This window comes from Pongo abelii, chromosome 3, assembly GCF_028885655.2.
Source record: "Pongo abelii isolate AG06213 chromosome 3, NHGRI_mPonAbe1-v2.0_pri, whole genome shotgun sequence".
NCBI lineage: Eukaryota > Metazoa > Chordata > Mammalia > Primates > Hominidae > Pongo > Pongo abelii.
In genome coordinates, this window is record NC_071988.2 from 45,532,510 (window position 1) to 45,551,921 (window position 19,412).

At 32.4% G+C, this 19,412-nt stretch overlaps 1 protein-coding gene across 2 annotated transcripts in view; it reads right to left on the bottom strand.

The window, feature by feature from the left end:
* GABRG1 (gamma-aminobutyric acid type A receptor subunit gamma1) overlaps window positions 1-19,412 on the bottom strand; it is an 83,527-nt gene that overhangs the window by 30,655 nt on the left and 33,460 nt on the right. For both annotated transcript variants that reach the window (NM_001133931.2, XM_063723210.1), the window contains 1 exon segment: window positions 14,257-14,324. In NM_001133931.2, the coding sequence (NP_001127403.1) occupies window positions 14,257-14,324 (68 nt within the window).

Genomic DNA, 19,412 nt, shown 5'->3' on the forward strand with positions numbered 1-19,412 from the left:
TAGGGGAAATTAAGAAAGATTTCATGACAGATGTTGCATTTAACCTGAAACGTGTAAGATTTGGAAATATTTCGATTTATGCACCAATTAGTAAATGGTGGAGGGAAGGGAGAGGACAAAGAGGCAGTAAAGGGCACGGCAGAATGGAAAATAAAGAATGCAAGCCATATATAATGAAAAAGTAGCACATCTTCTGTATGTCAGGGAATGTGCATTCCTCAAATACACAGGGTATCCTACATCTGGAAGAGCTTTTTAGCAACTATTATCTAAAATTACCAATTTCCAATGATTGACCCTGCAGCCTAGAAACAGCTCTGAACACTGCACTGAGAATAATGAACTGAAAATCCTGTATTTCATGTATTAATTTTCTGCATCATGCTCAATCAACGTTTCCTACTGGAAATATATAACCATATTTCCAGAATATATATTATATAATATTCTGTATAAAAGTCAAAAGAGTAAAATATCAAACATTATATTCACAGAACAGTTAAACTATATAAAATAGAAGATGAAATAACGCAATCTGTAGGGTTTTATAAACCCTACGAATGAACTCCCAGTTCTTAAGAAGTTACAATAAAATAGGACAAGGTCAGCTTCCAGACCTTGGAATATATATAGTACTTGAGTACCTGAATTCTGGGTTTGGAGCAAGCTATTCTTGTGAGCTTGTGTTAGAAAGGTACTCCACAGAAACACAGCCAACAGGATAAATAGGTGGACATATAGATGCTGACTGATAGGTAGAGGGATAGATAGATGAGAGAGAGAGAGAGAAAGGGAAAGAGAGTTGAATCATGTGATATTGTAGGGGCTGGAAAGTGCAAAATGCGCAGGGAAGACTGGTAGGTGGGGAGGCAGGGAAGAGTTTATGATTCAGTCTTGAAGCCAAAGGCAGTCTGCAGCCTGAGCCACTTCTTCCTAGAGGAACCTCAGTCAATCTTTAAAGTGCTCATCTGACTGGTTGAGGTCCAACTACATTGTAGAGGGTAAACTGTTTACCCAAAAACTACTGATTTCAATGTGAATCACATCTAAATAATACCTTCACAGCAACATCTGGACTGGAATTTAGCCAAATACAGTCATGCACTACATAATGACATTTTCAATCAATGATGTACAACGTTGGTACCATAAAATTACAATGCAGCTGAAAAATTCCCAACACCTAGTGATGTTGTGGCCATCCTAATGTCCTAGCACAACAGATTACTTACATCTTTCTGGTGATGCTGATATAAACAAACCTATTGTGCTGCCAGTTGTTTAAAAGTATAATACACACAATTATGCACGGTGCATAGTATTTGGTAATGGTAATAAATAACTAACTTAATACTGGTTTACATATTTACCATACAATAATTTCTATCATTATTTCAGATTATACTCTTTCTACTTTATACACACACACACACAACAAATATATATGTTAACTGTATTATATAGATACATAACACATATATATGTTAACTGTAAAATGACAGAAAGTATAGCATAATAAATACATAAACAAAAATACACACACGTTATATATATAATATATAAATATATTGTAATGTATATGATGTATTTATGTATTTGTATACAATATGTATATGTACCATTATATATGTTAACTGTAAAATATCCTCAGGCAAGTCCTTCAGTAGGTATTCCAGACGACATATTGTTATCAGATCAGATGACAGCTTTATGCATGTTATTGCCCCTGAAGACCTTCTAGTGGGACAAGATGTGGAGGTGGAGGACAGTAATGATGATGATACTGACCATGTAGACTAATGTGTAGGTTTTTTAGTTTTTAACAAAATGTTGAAAAAGCTAAAAAAAAAAAAAATAGAAAAAAGCAAAAGCTTACAAAATAATGACACAAAGAAAATACTTTGTACAGTTGTAAAATGTTTTTAAGCTGTCATGAAAATGTCAAATTTATAATAAATTTATAAAATAAAAAATTCAGTAAGCTGATAATAATTTGTTATTGAAGGAAGAAATTAAAAAATTAATTTAGTGTATTCTAAGTGCACAGTGTTCATAAGGTCTAAAGTAGTGCAAAGTAATGTCCAGGCCTTCACATTCACTCACCGCTCACTCACTGACTCATCCAGAGCAACTTCCCTGTCTGCAAGCCTTCAGTAATAAGCCCCTTATGCAGGTATACCATTTTTATCTTTTATACCATATTTTTACTGTATTTTTCTATGTTTAGGTATGTTTCGATATGCAAATGCTTATTGTGCTACAATTACCTATGACATTCAGTTTAATAATATTCTTTTCAGGTTTGTATCCTAGAAGCATTCGGCTATATGATACAGCCACAGTATGTAGTAGACTATACCATGTAGGTTTGTGTAAACACATTCTATGATGTTTCCACAATGGTGAAATTGACTAAAGATGCATTTCTTATAATGTGTCTCTGTCATTCAGTGATATATAACTGTATTTGGGTACCATAACCTGGCTAAATTGACATGTAAAATTAACCATCACAGAGCTATTAACAGTAGGAATAGACACCCATGGATTCAGAACGCTTTTACAAAAATTATCCATGCGTTTCTTTTCCAGACAAGGGAAAATTTATACTGTGGCAAGAAGGAACATATTCCTGCATCTCATGTTCTCTATGAAAATCTGTATTCTTGTCATTTTGTCCCATCTCTTGGTCTCTCTGAAGTTTGCTTCATATTTCTCAACTGAGTGGATGTAATATATTAAAAATCCATTACCTATAGGTTATTGTCTCTGTTTATTTCTCTGCACTTTGCACTTGATCTGAATGACCATGAAATCTGAAAAGAAGTGACCTACACTGAAAACATAAGAGTATTGAGTGACGTTTCAAGAAAATAAGGACAGAAAAACCATTGTGATACTAGCTTCGCATGTGCGATGAATTTTTTAATTAAGTGAGATATAATATAAGTGCGTTTACCTGTTTTTTAAACCTATTTTAAACTTACTTTGCCTCTGCTGAGATTCAGTACTGATTTAAAACGGAGCAGTTCTTAGTAAAAATACTAATATTTGACAGATTTTAGATATATTCATAATATAATTTTTATTTAAAATCTAGCAATCTGGCAAAACAGTAAAGAATTTCATGAAGTTAGTTTATGTCAAGAGTTGTCATATGCCATAAAATAATTTTAAAAAAATATCCCAAAACATGTAAATAACTGAGCCTATTTTTGATAAATTAGAAATGTTTTCATAAACCTTTATTAAATTCAAATAAAATTTATATTTGATAGCCTTTAAGCAGAGAAAGCTAATGTAATTCCCTTCACAATATTTTCATTTGCTTTCCAGATTCCATCAAATTGTTTTTGCCCAGTGACTATTCTATATTGCCAAGCTCTATCTTCTCATTTTTTTTTCCTGCTTTTCCCTCATTTTAATTGAGATACAAGGAAGCCTTTCTAAGATCATACAACGTGTAAGAAATTCTGATCATGTACTCCACAATTTTAACCTCTTTATTATAACTCAGGTCATCCATATCAGACAAAAATTTTTAAACCAGAGAAACGAAATTTATATTTTGACAATTAGTAGTTTTGGTCACTTATTTCACACTTACCTTTCTTTCATCTTGTTTTTTACTTTCATGGCATTTGTATCTATGTTATCACTGTGGGGTATTTGGATGAATAAACGATTGAATAAGTCTAACCTGCATGGAGCACGCTTCCTAAGTATGAAACAGTATGATAACAAATATACAAAAGATCCCCCTTATTCATGGGGATACATTCCAAGATCCCCGTTGAATGCCTGAAACCTTGAATAGTTTGGAACCCTATATATACCATGTTTTTCCTATACATAAGTACCTATGATAATGTTCAACTGATAAATTATGCCCAGTAAGAGACTGACAACAATGAATGATACAATATAATTTTAATAACAAAATACTGTACTGAAAGTTCTATGAATGTGATCTCTACCTTCTTCTCAAAATATCTTACTGTACTGCGCTCACCTATTTTTGGATCATTGTTGACCATGGGTAACTGAAACCGCAGAAAGCAAAACCACAGATAAGGAGGGACTATTGTATAAACACACTCAAACTATACTTCCCCATTACAGTTTATTACCAATTAACAGCATGATAAGAAGTTCTCTGTGGCAAATGATTGATATTCAGATGAAGGTTCTGCTTCCTAGAAAAGCTTCATCGCCAATAGGCGAACTTGCTTTCTATCCACATGTGCAACATTTGTTATAGATTGGTTCAATGCTAAATAGCTAGACTAATTGCTGTATGATCTGAATGGGAAAAGTGTTTCTACATCTGTGACTGCCCTGTACTAAAAATATTTTCTTGATGTCTGAATTAGTCTATCTGAGCAAGAGAGAACACTATATTTGGAAATGATATATTTAGAAATAGTCCACATGACTCATGTTTTAAATTATTTATATTATTACCAGTTTATAAAATGCTTACTGTTGTCCACAGTCCAGCTGCAGAAAATGAAGAACTTTCCAACATTGGATCCTGCTAGTGGGGCATTATTTGCACTGCTGTCGGAAGCACTGGCTGCTTCTGTTTACCTCAGGCGTTTGAATCCTATTGCGCATGTCACAAAGCTAGGTACCCCTACCAGGAAATCCAAGGCTTATCATACAGTTTTAACAATTTCAGTTATGGTAATTTGTTACAATTTTTATTATAAAAAAATGTCAAAAGTCAAGATATTTAAATAAGTTTTCTCTACTTCACATTTTAATTAAACTGAAGAGCAGCTGGTGTTAGTTCAAATTCATTGCCAATCTAAGACAAATTTTTACTACATTATTTTAAGGCTTTGCTAGATATAAAAATAACACACTGAATAAGGGATAAGGTATTGTCTTTTAATTACATACATAATTTTAAATACTTTCCAGATAATCAATAGAACAAATACTGAATATATCCAAAGTATGCATTATAGTAAGAGTAATGTGTAGTACAAAGAACACTGATTGGATGGAATGGGAAAATTTTGGCATAATTCTGATTCTGAGACTTACTAGAGTAGGTTGCTGACCGAGTCACTTATACACTCTTATTGGCGAAATGTGGGCAAAAGGCAAGATCATAATTATTATCTTTCCCAGCTCTAAGACTCTATGATCATGAAAACATTATAAAATATTAGAAATTAATATATATTTTTTAAAAAGTCCTACCTATAAGGAGGGATAAAGTCTAGGGTGAACATGGTTTCTTTCAATGACTCTTCCTCATACAAATACTTTCAGTGTATAAGTATCAATGTTTATTTTCCTTTAATCCTACCTAATCCCTACTAAATTTATAGGTGAAAATGGCCTAGACTAGTAATCTCCAAACCTGGTTGACTAGAATTCTCTGATAAGCACTTTCAAAATTCTTTTTGTTAATTTTTAATTTTTTTACTTTTAACGTTTTATTTTAAAATTTTACTTACAATTTTATTTTAAAAAATTAGAGGCAAGAGCTCACTGTATTGCCCAGGTTAGTTTTGAACTCCTGAGCTCAGGTGATCCTCCCGCCTCGGCCTCCTGAAGTGCTAGGAATACAGGCGTGAGCCACTGTGCCCAGCCAGCATTTTCAAAATTCTAATTCCAGGACTCCATCTGAGATTACTGTATTGGAATCCCCTGGCCTGAGAACTTTTTTTTTTCTTTTTCACAAAATTGCCTTTTTCCTGTCTATCATTTGGGGTTATGAAGGTTTGAAAACCTATGGCTTTATATTCCATTTCTTTATCAGGGTGTTTATATCTACAAAAAAAAATCAAATAAAAGAAGAAAGAAAGAAAGGTCCTTGCACCAGCATGGCACATGTATACATATGTAACTTACCTGCACATTGCGCACGTGTACCATAAAACCTAAAGTATAATAATGATAATAATAATAATAATAATAAAAGAAAAAAAATAAATATTATAAAACACAAACACGAAAGTTCTAGAGAAAGAAAAAAAAAAGAAAATTATATCTAATTGCAGAATTCTAGGACATTTAAGTTCATTTTGGAGTTTATATAATATCTTTTGCAGCAACATGGATGGAACTGGAGGCCATTGAGTGAAACAACTCAGATAAAGAAAGATAAATACAAATATTTCCATTTATAAGTGGGAATGTAAAACTGTGTACACATGGATGTAGAGTGTGGAATGAGAGACAATGGAGATTCAGGAGGGTGGAGTGGCAGAGTGGTGAGGAAGATAATAAATTCCCTAACGGGTAAATGTACATTATTGTGATGATGGCTACCCTAAAAGCCTGACTTCACCACTGCACAACCTATCCATGTGACAAAATTATACTTGTACCCCATACAATTATATAAATTAAAAAATCTACAGATGAGAAAATTTGTCTAGGACTCTTCAATCTGAATCATGGAGGCTACCACTTTTCTAAACAGTAGCTCTTTATACTAAAATCTATATGAAAATATGTGTGTTTGTGAGTGTATGCATATGTACATTTAAGGGAATTTTGGTTTTTAACATTCAACTAATATATGTAGCTCTACACAATTTTAGAATGTAATCTCCTAACATGACAAAATATGAACTACCTAAATTTGTCTTAGGTCATGTTAATATATATATATATATATGTGCTAAATTACTTTTTCTTATATATGTATGGTTGGGTGTGTGTTTATATTATTAGCAAAGTCACTCTTTTCCGATAAATAAATGTGTAAATAAAGGTGTAAAAAATTAGGAATCATAAGAGTATGTTTGAATCAGCTATAACATCTGAGATTTGGAATAGTGACTTGGAGCAGCTGGTTAAAGCAAGGCCAAAAACCAAGTTTTAAGTACATTTATGATAGTCACGAGCTGAAGCAAACTAGACATTCTTTCTGTCAGAACATTGCCCACAAACCTTCCCTGAGGCCAGAATTACCAAGCAGTACATTCTACAACATTCTATGATTACTAACCCATAAAAAACTAAAAAAATTGTAACCAATTCAAGACTGTCTGCCTTGAGGTATCTAACTTGCAGTTTCAAAAAATTCAAAAAATTTTTGAATTTGTTTTCTAAACATTCAAAATATTCACTTTCAATATTTGACCAAAATCTATGAGAGGTCTGGGGTGTGTATACACATAGCCTGAAGAAATAATAATGGTGGCTAAAATATTTAATAATAATATTACTCTTAATTACAGCAAATTGGAAATATTCCACATGTAAAATAATTCATTACTAAATAATATGCAACATTTAACGGATTTTTTAAAAGTAATGACATAGTATACAATTACTTTTAAAAAATCCGTTAAATGTTGCATATTATTTACAATGAGAACACATGGACACAGAAAGGGGAACATCACACACCGGGGACTGTTGTGGGGTGGGGGGAGGGGGGTGGGATAGCATTAGGAGATATACCTAATGCTAAATGACGAGTTAATGGGTGCAGCACACCAACATGGCACATGTATACATATGTAACAAACCTGCACGTTGTGCACATGTACCTTAAAACTTAAAGTATAATAATAATAATAAAATATTTTAAAAAGTAATGACATAGTATAACACACAGAAAAACATAATACTATAAAATAGTGAGGTTAATAAAGCATTGGGTAAAACTATGTACATAAAGTTATGTACCAATGGTGACCACTAGATATAATATTTCAGGATATTTAAAATTTTTTCTTTTATCTAAATTAAATTTCTAATTTTCCTAGATTAGTATGTATTTCTTTTATAATAAAAAACTATTTTTATGAAAACATTTTTAGAAGAAAATAGCTTTAGGTTCACCATTTACAATTTAAAATAGGTGTAGCTTCATACACAGCATTTTTCTTGCCTTTTCCCTTCTGTCTCAGTCTAATTTGCATTTTTAGTCATCTTCCCTGGTAGGTTTTATGTCTTCTGAAGAAAGGATGACATATGTTTTCTGATATCTTTTTTAACAATGAACCTGTTGTCACTATAATAAATGGTAAATAAACATATGACAGACAAAACAATGAAATATATATATATAACGTGTCTTTGAATTAAGAAATAAAATTATTTTGATAATTTTTAGAGATTCTAAGGTTAATCTAATTTCCTAATACTAGGAACTTTCACTTCATATTTATAGAGTCAATGAACACACTGGATAAAAGAAACAATGATGAAAATGACTTTTATTTACTTCTAATATTTAATTTTTTCTCTACAAGCGTTGAATCAAAAGTAACTAAATTTTTTATTATTTTAAAATAAGATCTGTTAAAAATGTATTTTATGTTATGTAGTGACAAAAAGTTAATATATGCAGAAGAAAAGAAATTAAAACTATAGTTCCAAGCTTTAAAATACTGAAAACACCAAGAAAATAAACTTATAATAGATTTTAAAAATACAAATGTGTTTCCTAAAGTACGGCAATTAATCACATCTAAGAAGATTAATACCTTTTTCTTCCCCACCATTAGCATATGCAGGTCAGTTATCTAAATAGCAAACAAAATCTTATTTCCAAGCATTTGCCATTTCAAAATTCTTCAGGCTAATGTACTTGGCAAGAATTGACTCTTTCCAGTTAATATAGTAAAATGAATAAAAAGGACTTCTTTGATATGTAGAAACTATAGCTAAAGGTTTTATCTCCTAAAACTAGAAGCCCAGAAACATACAAGGGAGAGAGGGACAGAGTAAGGAAGGGTGGGAGGGAGAAAAAGAGAGGGTGAGAAAGAGATCAGCCTATGGAATGCTAGAACCAATTGCATGAACCACCCTAGAAACATGTGTTTCTTGCAATGTAATAAATTATATGGGAAGAATATCTCTATGAGCACCAGTTTTCTCCATATGTTTAGAATGCTTAAATACAAGTTCTATGTCTTGAGAGTTTATTATCAAAATGAGTTTGAAAAGTTAAAGAGGCTTACTTAAAATCAGTTCTCACCATTCTGAACTGCCTATTAAATCTATTTGACCATAGATTTTGGTCAAATATTGAAAGTGAATATTTTGAATTTTTAGAAAACAAATTCAAAAATTTTTTGAATTTTTTGACACTTCAAGATAGATACCTCAAGGTAGACAGTCTTGAATTAGTTAAAATTTTTTCTAGTTTTTTATGGGTTAGTAATCATAGCCTATCCACATTAAGGTTGGATACTTGGCCTTTTCACTTAAATGAAGGAAAAACAATTATTATTGGGAAAAATCCCTTATTTACATTCTATAATAAATAATGTTTGTGACTTCTGTAGCTCCACATACATTTTTGTTTAAAAAGTTTTTTTTTGTTTCCTTTTGTAGAGAGCAATTAGATTTTCATTTTCTGTTAAAAAAGATTCTGAAAATGGGCATTCCTGTTACATATTTCTGCACAGGCCAGAATGAAAGCATTCTGTCATTTGCTAAGTTTGCCTGATCCTCTTTGCCTACTGCTCACCCCCTTGTAGTCCTCTCCAGCATGCAGTTATTTTGAAGTATAGCCCAGGTGACTTCCCAGCTCCTTTTTAAATTGTCGTCTTTGTAACTGGTGCCCTTGTTCCTCAGCCCTGTCTCCATTACTAAGACGAATCAGAATTTCTAGCAGGAAGATTCTATCCAGTTTCAATTTCCAGCAGGAAGATTCCATCCAGTTTCAGAAATATATTCTAGGACTGTGTGACATATCACTTTTGCAATTAGAAAATATTTAAATTAAGTTCTGCAGTTGCGAACTGGGATCTAGTAGTTTTTATTAGTTGTTCCTTGTCCCTTACTTTCAAAGTTTCCATATTAGTCATCTCTTAATATTGGATTATATAAGGGTATACCAGTTCCTACAATTATATTCATGTCCAGATTTTACCTGGAATTTTTAGTTGTAGCTACTTTTGTACTTACTAATCTTATGCTGTAGCCTCCTGTTAGATACCCATAATATCATCTTGAATTTCCTGGAGCTCTTACCAATTTTGACTTGGCTTTAAAGAATTGCTATGGCCCTTGAGTGTTGTACTTGCTAGTCAGAGGGTACCCAACACCGTGAGATATTTACTCAGAAGAGTAAAGATACATAATCTCCCCCAAATCTGAAAAGTTACAAGGTTATAACTATTTTGTCTCATAAACTCTAGTAACATGTTCTTGACTTCAATTCTGATTGCATATTTTTGTTCTGCTTATATTGAAGATAGTTTTAATCAAACCATATATAAAATTGAACAGCTTCTTTCCAAGTCACTCTATTTTTCCCCAGTCTTCATTAGTGCATCTGTTACTCATTTCGACTATAAAAAGAAAAGCATATTCCATTGTAGAATAATGTCGTTTTAGGCGTTATTCAGAAATCTATGGAAATGCTATTTTATGTATCCAAGTTTAAAAAGAAACACCCATTTTACAGCAAAACAAATTTTGGCTAACTTAAAAAAAAAGAGCTAATATATTAATTTTGTTTCTTACTGGTCGCTTAAATTATATGAGTACTTAAGGGGATGGTGCCCTCTTGCTTAAATATGTTTAAATCTGCTTCCTTGATTACACTCACATTCAAAGCAATTTCGCTCATTTTACGAAAAGTGAATTCTAATTTCCCTGTATTGTTTAGTTAAAATAGTCTTCTACATAACTTATTTCTTATTCATCCCTAGTATTACAATGCTTTTCTTTTTAATAAACATTATCAAGTGTTCCATGCGGTTCTTTTATTTGTTTATTTTCACCTGTTTTAGTATCACTAGTTTCAATAGCAATTTTATTTAATTTGGTTTTTTTTTAAATGATTACTGTTGAAGGTTACAAGTGTGTAATTTGCTCCACTGGGGAAACTAAATCTTTAATACCATTAAACTTTTATATAGGAAGATCATTGTAAAAGTCTGTGATAGCCATTCTTGTCAAAGTGTTTCTAGAATACCAATACATCCTTGAATCTTGTTTCTCTTTACTTTAATGACCATATTTTTATTTAATGTATTCATGCAAATTGAAAACATAAACCCCAAACAAAAAATATACAATTCATGAAAATGCAAACATTCCCATATGCTCAAACAGGCTTATTTTCTCTAGGCATTGGTTACTTAGAAACTAAACATTACAATGTTCCTCTAAAGAAAAAAATATAACATTTTAGCAATGTATTACTTTATGAAATCTGATATTTGCGTATTGTTAAAAATTGCACCTGTTACACATGTATATTAAAAGTTTTCTGTTTGCAAAAATCAACTTATTGTATAGTAATTTGTTTGAGTAGAACTAATACTAAGAAGATTTGTTGAAACTTTCTCTTCCCTTGGTTTCCACGTCATTGTTTTGTCACTTTCTTGCCAACCTTGATGTTTCATTTACTATCTCAGCTTCATCTTTCAGGTCCTTAAATACATGTGTTCCCTAAGGTCTGCTATTCATTTCTTTGTTCTTCTCTCTTCACTTTAAGGCTGTTTTCCCCCATCTCACAGAGGTTTAGCAAATTCCTGACAAAGATTTGGCCCCAGCCTCAACTTTTCCCTGAATGTTAGCCCCTAATTTAAGACTAACTTCTAGGTCAGTCTATTGGAACATTCCTTCATCCTCTCAAATTCAATTTATCCACAGCCAGTTCATATTTTCTTGCACTAATGTGACAAAGATGTCACTTATGGCATGGCTAGAATGCTGTCATTACAGTAATCAGTGCAGACAGCTGTAAAAGTTAATGAGAGTCACGTGAAGATTACATCGAATAGGAGAAAAACTGAGTGTGACTGTCACACCAAAGGAGTAGGCAGACATAGGCAACTGTTAGGCATATTATAAAGGTTCACCAGCTATAAAGTGGTAAAGCCTGCAATAAAGGGATGATTTGACTGTTATAATATTGAATATATAAAATGAAGAAGAAAATCAGCAAAATATTTGAGAATTATCTTTGGATGTCTTATGGGCTGAACTGTGTTACCCCCTAAATTCATATGTTGAAGACTTAATCCCAAGAACTTCAGAATGTGACTATATTTAAAGGCAGAGTCTTTAAAGTCAACATGCGGCTTTTAGGGTGGGCCCTAATACAATGTGACTTGTGATAAGAAGAGAAAAATTGGATACAAAAAGAGACACCAGGGATGCACAGGCACAGAGAAAAGACCATGTGAGGACACTGTGAGAAAGCAGCTGTCTGCAAGCCAATGACATAGACCTAAAAAGAAACCAAACCAGCCAAGGCTTTAATCTTGGACTTCTGGCCTCTATAACTGCAAGAAATAGATTGCTGTTGCTTAAACCACCAGTCTGTGCTACTTCATTGTGGCAACCCTAGCGAACTAATACCAAAGGCAAAAGCAAAGGAGAGGAGTAGAAGACGTTATTGAATGCATTCCATGGGACCCAGTAGTTTGAACTCACAGAAATGGGATTATTAGCATTTGGAACTGAACATTATGAAGTCTTTTTTTTAAATAATGCTGGGTGCTTATATTGGCATTGTTAATTTTGCTCTTCATTAGTAATAAAACACTGTTTATTCTATGTATAAAACATAAAAAATGAATATCGCACTTTCTCAATTTTTATTCTAAATGGTCCTGTCTTGATATTTTCTCAAATTATCTCTCCCTCCCTTATTTCTCTTATTCTCTCCTCTACCTTCTCTACCCCCATACTCTTATCTCATCTTCTTCTAAGCCATGTTTCTCAAAATAGTGGTTTATAAAATTAAAACTACATTCCCACTCACTCCCTAGCACCCAGAAACCAGCACATGACTACATGACTATCCCTACAGGAACCATATTTATTCTCAGGGATCCATGGCAAAAAGTTTGGACATGAGATCAATTTTGAAGATGAAGGAGGGATGTGCAATCCAGCTGTTATCCCTTTCCTGCCTTCACCATTCCAACTGAATTTCTCCTAACAAAGATAATCAACACCACCTATTTGCCAATGCCAGCTATCACTACCTAATCCATTTTATTGTATTCTCATGTGGATTTGTAATTCATTATCATTCCCTCCTTCTTTATCCTCTTTACTCTCTCAGATTTTATAATATCATCTTCTCTTGGTTTTGCTCCTACCCTTCTGACTTTTCTGAATATGTCCCCTTTCTGTGCTTCTCTTTCTTGCAACTATATTTTATATACATTCATCTCATTACACCATCTGGTCCTCAGATCTGTGATCTTCTTAATCTGAATCTTCTCTTAGATCATCTCACACATTCTTAATGTCTTAAGTTTTATTATATACTGCTTGTCTCCTTTCTCTTTCTCATCTACATCTATACTTTGTCCTAACATCTTCCCTGACAGCAGATCTATAAGGCAAAATGCTGCTGGACAGTTACTCCTGAATGAACCATGAGCATTTGGGGTACATAGGCCTTCACTGTATTCCTACATCTGATAATGACTCTACCATCTTCGAAGTCTCTTCATTTCGATACCTTGGAGTCAGGTTACACATAATTAATAAGTCACCAAATTCTCAAAAAATTACCCATTTTGAAAAAAATATATTATTTTCATCTCCAGCTTGATTGCAACTGCAGTAGGTAAGCCCTTGAAGATCTATTGTCCAGACTAATAAATAACCTGTAATGGGTCTCTGTAACCCTAACTTGGACTCTTACCTCCATCTTCTATACTGCTATAAGAGAGATGTATTAAAAAATGTACATCTGCATTTGACACTCTCCTGGTAAAATGTTTCCTGTCATTTATCTTCTCCCAAGGGATACAATTTATACATAATATAATTACTAGCTTCCTATTACGATGGCTTACAAGACTGTCCTTGATAAGACCCTTAAATATCCCTTTTGCCTCAATTCCTTACTTTACACTTTATATTCCAGTAACATCAAATTGCTGGAAGTCCCCCTGATCTTATTAGGCTGTTTCATTCCTCTGTGACTTTGTGCATGCGGCTTTCTCTTTCAGTAAGTCCTTTTTTTTCTCTGATTGACTACTTTCCCCTCAGGATTTCTGATTTTTTTCTTTCCAGATTTCTTCAGGGACCTCTTCTTGGTGGATCAGATGATAATTTGTTATGCCGTTGCATAGTTCTACCAAACACAGCATATTGGAATAACAAGATACAGATTTTTAGATACAGGTATAGTTTTGCTCCAGTTCCCAATACCTGGCACAAAGTAATTGTACATGTTGATCTGAATTCATTCAGAACTAACTATAAAAAATTACTCACATGCGAATTCTATTTTGGAGGCGTACACTTGAGAGATCTCTGTGGCAGATATTATTTTTAATATTTCTTACTCACCATATTAATTGGATCAACTGGTCCAATGCTATTTACATAAACATCAGTTTCAATTACCGTGGGCCTCACTGCAAAATATCAACAAAAAGAAAGGTCAAAGATATGATTAGACATTGTTTTAAATAAATCTTAGTTTTAAAGAAATCTTAATAACTACTTATATCTTACCATTTCAGTCATAAAACATCTTTTATTATGAGATGCAGAAATGTAGCCATTATAAAAACAATCTTTTCGGTTTGCAAATCAGTCACAGATAATTATATAGAGATAAAGCACATGAGATAATGCAGAAAAATGACCTTGTAGACTGAAAGTTTCTGTTCTTGTGGCATGTTTTTAGTCATACATGCTCAGTTATCCTTTTCAAACTTCATCTGTTTTTCCTATATAACCGAGTACTTATTCATAATCGCAATGCTGTGATTGACCAGGCAAGATGTATTTATTCTTTTAATACACACACAAGTCTGCCAGGCTGAATATCTATTCAGTCTCAGTCTCCTGGTCTTGGCATTTTTCAATCTGACAGAGCCCTCAAGCTACCAAACTTCAGTGAAAAATTTGAAGCATTTTGCAAAACAATGTCTATCAAATTTTAGAATAATATTTTACCCCTTGCAATTAAAAACACACTTAATAAAACACACAACACTTACATAGTTTGTCTTTCCTCAAGAAAAAATTTTATTATATGGCATACATATTTAATAACACAGATATAATTTTAGTACACAAAACTATGTTTCTAGACCTACACAATACTTGAAAATGCAATTCCATTTGCTAGCCATCAATTAGATATCTTAAATAAAAGTAGGTCATATGATTTATAGAAGGTTTTACAATTTAAAATAGGCTGATGACTTCTGAGATGAGTTGCTTTAACTGTTTCTCATTTGTTTCTAACTAGCTAAGAATTGTAGCCAATAAATATAAAATTAAGCCAATTATAGTTGGATTTACAGAATGATTTTCATGAAAGTCAATTAACAACAAGACAATAGATTTATTAGTTCCATTTGTAAGTATATTTTTACCACTTATAAATAATTATAACTGGTATAAACAATATACCATTCTTATATAATAAGAGATTATTTTTTTCAGTTAAACTGATAAATCAGCAAACGCCGAGTGCCTACTTTTATTTCACATATTCAAAGCTGAACATTGTCTACATTGAGAGGGACATTGTTCCTGGGACAATTTTATTTAGAGGATAAATGTTTTCTACATTTACAGTGTAAGAGGTTATAGATATAAGTTAACTGTCTTGGTTTCCTGACACAACATTTCTCAGCCAATCATAAGATACACATATACATTAGAAAAATAACTGGCATTTTGGCATGAGTTACATAAAAGCAGAGATACTGAAGTGTTTTATGATGAGCATAGTGCAATTGCACCCACGATGAGACAAAAGAATAATCATATCAGTAAGTCCAATATTGCTACTAATATAGAAGATACTTAGTTAATAATTGTTAAATATGTATGTGAAAGCTATGACGAATCTTTTTGAGTTATTCTCTTCACCATTTTGTAAACTTGAGATGCTATTTGATCTGATCCTTGAATCTGCAGCACCAACCCACAAAGACAAATAAACCATAAAGCAGACTAAAATATTTCATATTAATTTTGAAACCATGGCTGGTGACATGCTTTAAAATATAATTAAGAAAAAAAAACCAGAAATCTGTAATTGCTTCTTAATAATGACTCATTCTTGCTTTGATTCATACTATGAACAATATTTATGAGTAATATTACTTAAAATATAGGCTTTTTGGAAATTGACTAAGTACTCTTTCTTAGCACTATGATTTTCTCCATCCAAAGTTTATTCAATTGCAAGATATGAGTGATGTTCAAAAACTAAGACATTATATTTTAATTTAAAACTAGAAAAATAAAACTAACATAGAATTGTCATTCCAGACTCTAAATAACATCTTGAAAGTAAGCACAGACTATGTTTAATTCATCAATACACATGGAGATCAAAGATCTCTTTTTGGTAATAGCATAACAATGCATGAGAAAACCATGTACTGCCATGGCAAATCACATATGTACATATAAATGTGAAGGCAGGTAGAGATGACACTGGATTATTTTTGCAAGGTTTCTTTCTGTGCTGTTATTCTAAGTACTTTGCTTTAAGTTGCTCAACAGGATATAAGTAGATATTTTCCCAGTGGGAGTCAGTATATAGATACAATAGAGGTTCAGGGCAATTTAAAGAACATCAGAAAATAGAAATAGGAAGAAAAACTTAAAATTTTAAAAAGAAAAAAGCTGTGTGATCAATAAAGTTTCCACATTCAGATTCCAAGTAGCAAAGGTAATAGTTAGGAGAGCCAATTGTAGAGGCGGGTAATTGGTATATCAGTGAGAAAATCTAAACTACAATAGATTTTAAAAATATTTTCTTTATAATTGATTTTAACCATGCTTTCCTGGACACACTATTCTAATTTCACTAAGATATCCTTAGTAGATTATGTAGCTTTTTGGTCACTTTTGTATATTAAAATTAATTTAGGTCAATTAAAAACTCTAATCCTGGAGAGTTTTATAGACTTTTCTTATTGACACAGAATAGGCCTTAAAAAAGAGAAATAATCCCACTTATTCAGATATTGCAGTTATCACACATAGTTTTTTTCTTTATGTTATGTTATATAAATTTTACTTCAAATTTAAATATTTCATTCAACCAAGTATATTATTGTTTGTAAATGATATAGGTACAATTCCAAGAAAGCAAGCAACCACCTAGTGTGAACACTCTTACACAACTGATTGCTTTTGGACTCTCTTCTGGTCCTTGCCCATATACAGGTTTATTTTTATCAACCTACTCAAATTTCTATGAATATTTTCTTTTATTGTGAAAGCAAGTTTTTTGTTTGTTTGTTTGTTTGTTTGTTTTTTAGAAAGCAAAGGAATAAAAGAATGGCTACTCCGTAGGCAGAACAGCCTCTATGACGATTTTCTGAAAGTTTATTCAGGGAGTCAACTGTTTTTATCTGCAAATAATTGCTTCTCATAAATGTACCGTTTCATTCAACCGATACATTCATGAGAGATACAAGTGTATAATTTTTTTTCTTGTAATATCCTTGTCTGGTTTAGTTATCAGGATTTTGCTGGTTTAGTAAAATGAGATGAGTATCCTTTCTCTATTTTTTTGGAAGAATTTGTGTAAGCCTTGCAGTAGTTCTTTCTTCTATATGTTGTGAAATTCACTAGTAAAGCAACAAAAATGTAATATGATTTCTGAACTGAATCATCCTTCTGTGAATACGTTATTGAGACAATTGGGAAGTGGGGCCAAGTATCCACTGGTAGTAATATACCAATATTATCTTCCTGGTTTTCATTATTGTATCATGCTTATATAAGGTTGAAATAATATAAGTATATTCTCTGACCACAACAAATTTAAAATAGAAGTCATTAACAAAAAAGGTACCTTTAAAAATCCCTAAATATTTAGAAATTAAATAACATTTAAAAAATAATCCATGAATCAGGAAAAAATCAGGAAGAGATAAATTTTTCAAAAGTAAATAAAAATGAAAATAATGTTACAGGTTATAAAATTGAGAAAAATAAACTATCGATCTAGTTAACAGAAAGCCTATAGTTATTAAATGGTAGAGCTTATAAACATGTCCCAAGAAGGAAAACTCCAGACCCATATCACATATAGACTTTGAAATAATTATGATTAACATGTTCCAGTTTCCCTAGACTATACAGTAGAAGTCTTTGACCCAAAGATAGATGCCAAGCTTGAGTTTAGATACTTCTTCTGAGACCTTAATTAACAAGGAAATGCCAAACACCACTTGACAATCAACCTTCCCAGGTTACATTTAGATACATGTGGATGAAAAGGTACATAGGGATAAGTGGATTCTTAAGGCTGAGCTGTCTAATACTGTAGCCAGTAGAAACATATGGCTGTTTAAATTTAAATAGAAATTAATTGCATTTAAATGAAATAAAAATATTTCTTAACCACACTAATCACATTTCAAGTACAGAACAGCCACTTATGGCCAGTGCTTCCAAAAATGGTCAATGCAGAACAACATTTCTATCATTTCAGTAAGTTTTAATGAACAATGTTCACCAGTGCTTCTCAATGAGAACACTATGTCTCCTGTAAATTATTTTGAAAATTTCTGGGCAGCTGTTTGTGTTCGTCACAAAAATTGGGATTGTTAGTAATAGTGTTTAGTGGATTAAGTGATTGAACTTCATAAAACAGTCATATGCAATGAAAAATTGTCTCACATTTAACAAGATTTTGAATATCCTGTCTAGCATTCATATAGGTAAGACAGTATGCCTTATAGTCTGAACCTAGAAGATAAGTTTTTTTACACATAAACACAAAGTATTTCTGTGTTTGCCAGGAATTCCTGAAAAATAAAACACAGGAAGACGGTATTTATTTTGTTCTGAATTTTACAAAATGTTGTACACCATTTTAGATAGCCATATCACCAACTACAATGTTGCTTATAGTACTGGAGTCACTGATAACACACATTTATATCTCTTGACTTACGCGGGCTTTCCAATATGCAGTCATTCTGTGTATAAATGCAAGCATCTGGAAGCTTCACAATTTCTTTCAGTGTAGTTAAACTTGAGCATTCGCATATAGAATGCCAAATATTTCATTATAAATTACTTTTCACACCTTACAATACAGGCATGGTATAGTGTATATCCCACTATAAAATACACACACACACACACACACACCCCCCCCATATATCTATATTTAAATGGCATGTGTGTGTGTGTTTGTGTGTGTGTGTATGTGTGTGTATATTCCCAAGAATGTCTTCTCAGGAAAATTGAAGGCTGGTTTCTCATTCTCTACTTAAATATATGTTTAGGCAGCAGACTTGGCAACCTGCTCTTGCTCCCATACCTGATCAGGGAAAAGGAAAAACAGAAGTGATAGGACTTAAAGAAGAAAAAGCAGAGGAAGAGCTGCACACCTACTCTTTAGCACTTTTAGGATATTTTATTTTCTTGTGGGTATAAAGCATGCCAAAAGAAAATAACGTGGTTAGCAGCATCTCACAGGTTTTTAGACCTCAAGAGAGTTGTGCATCAGC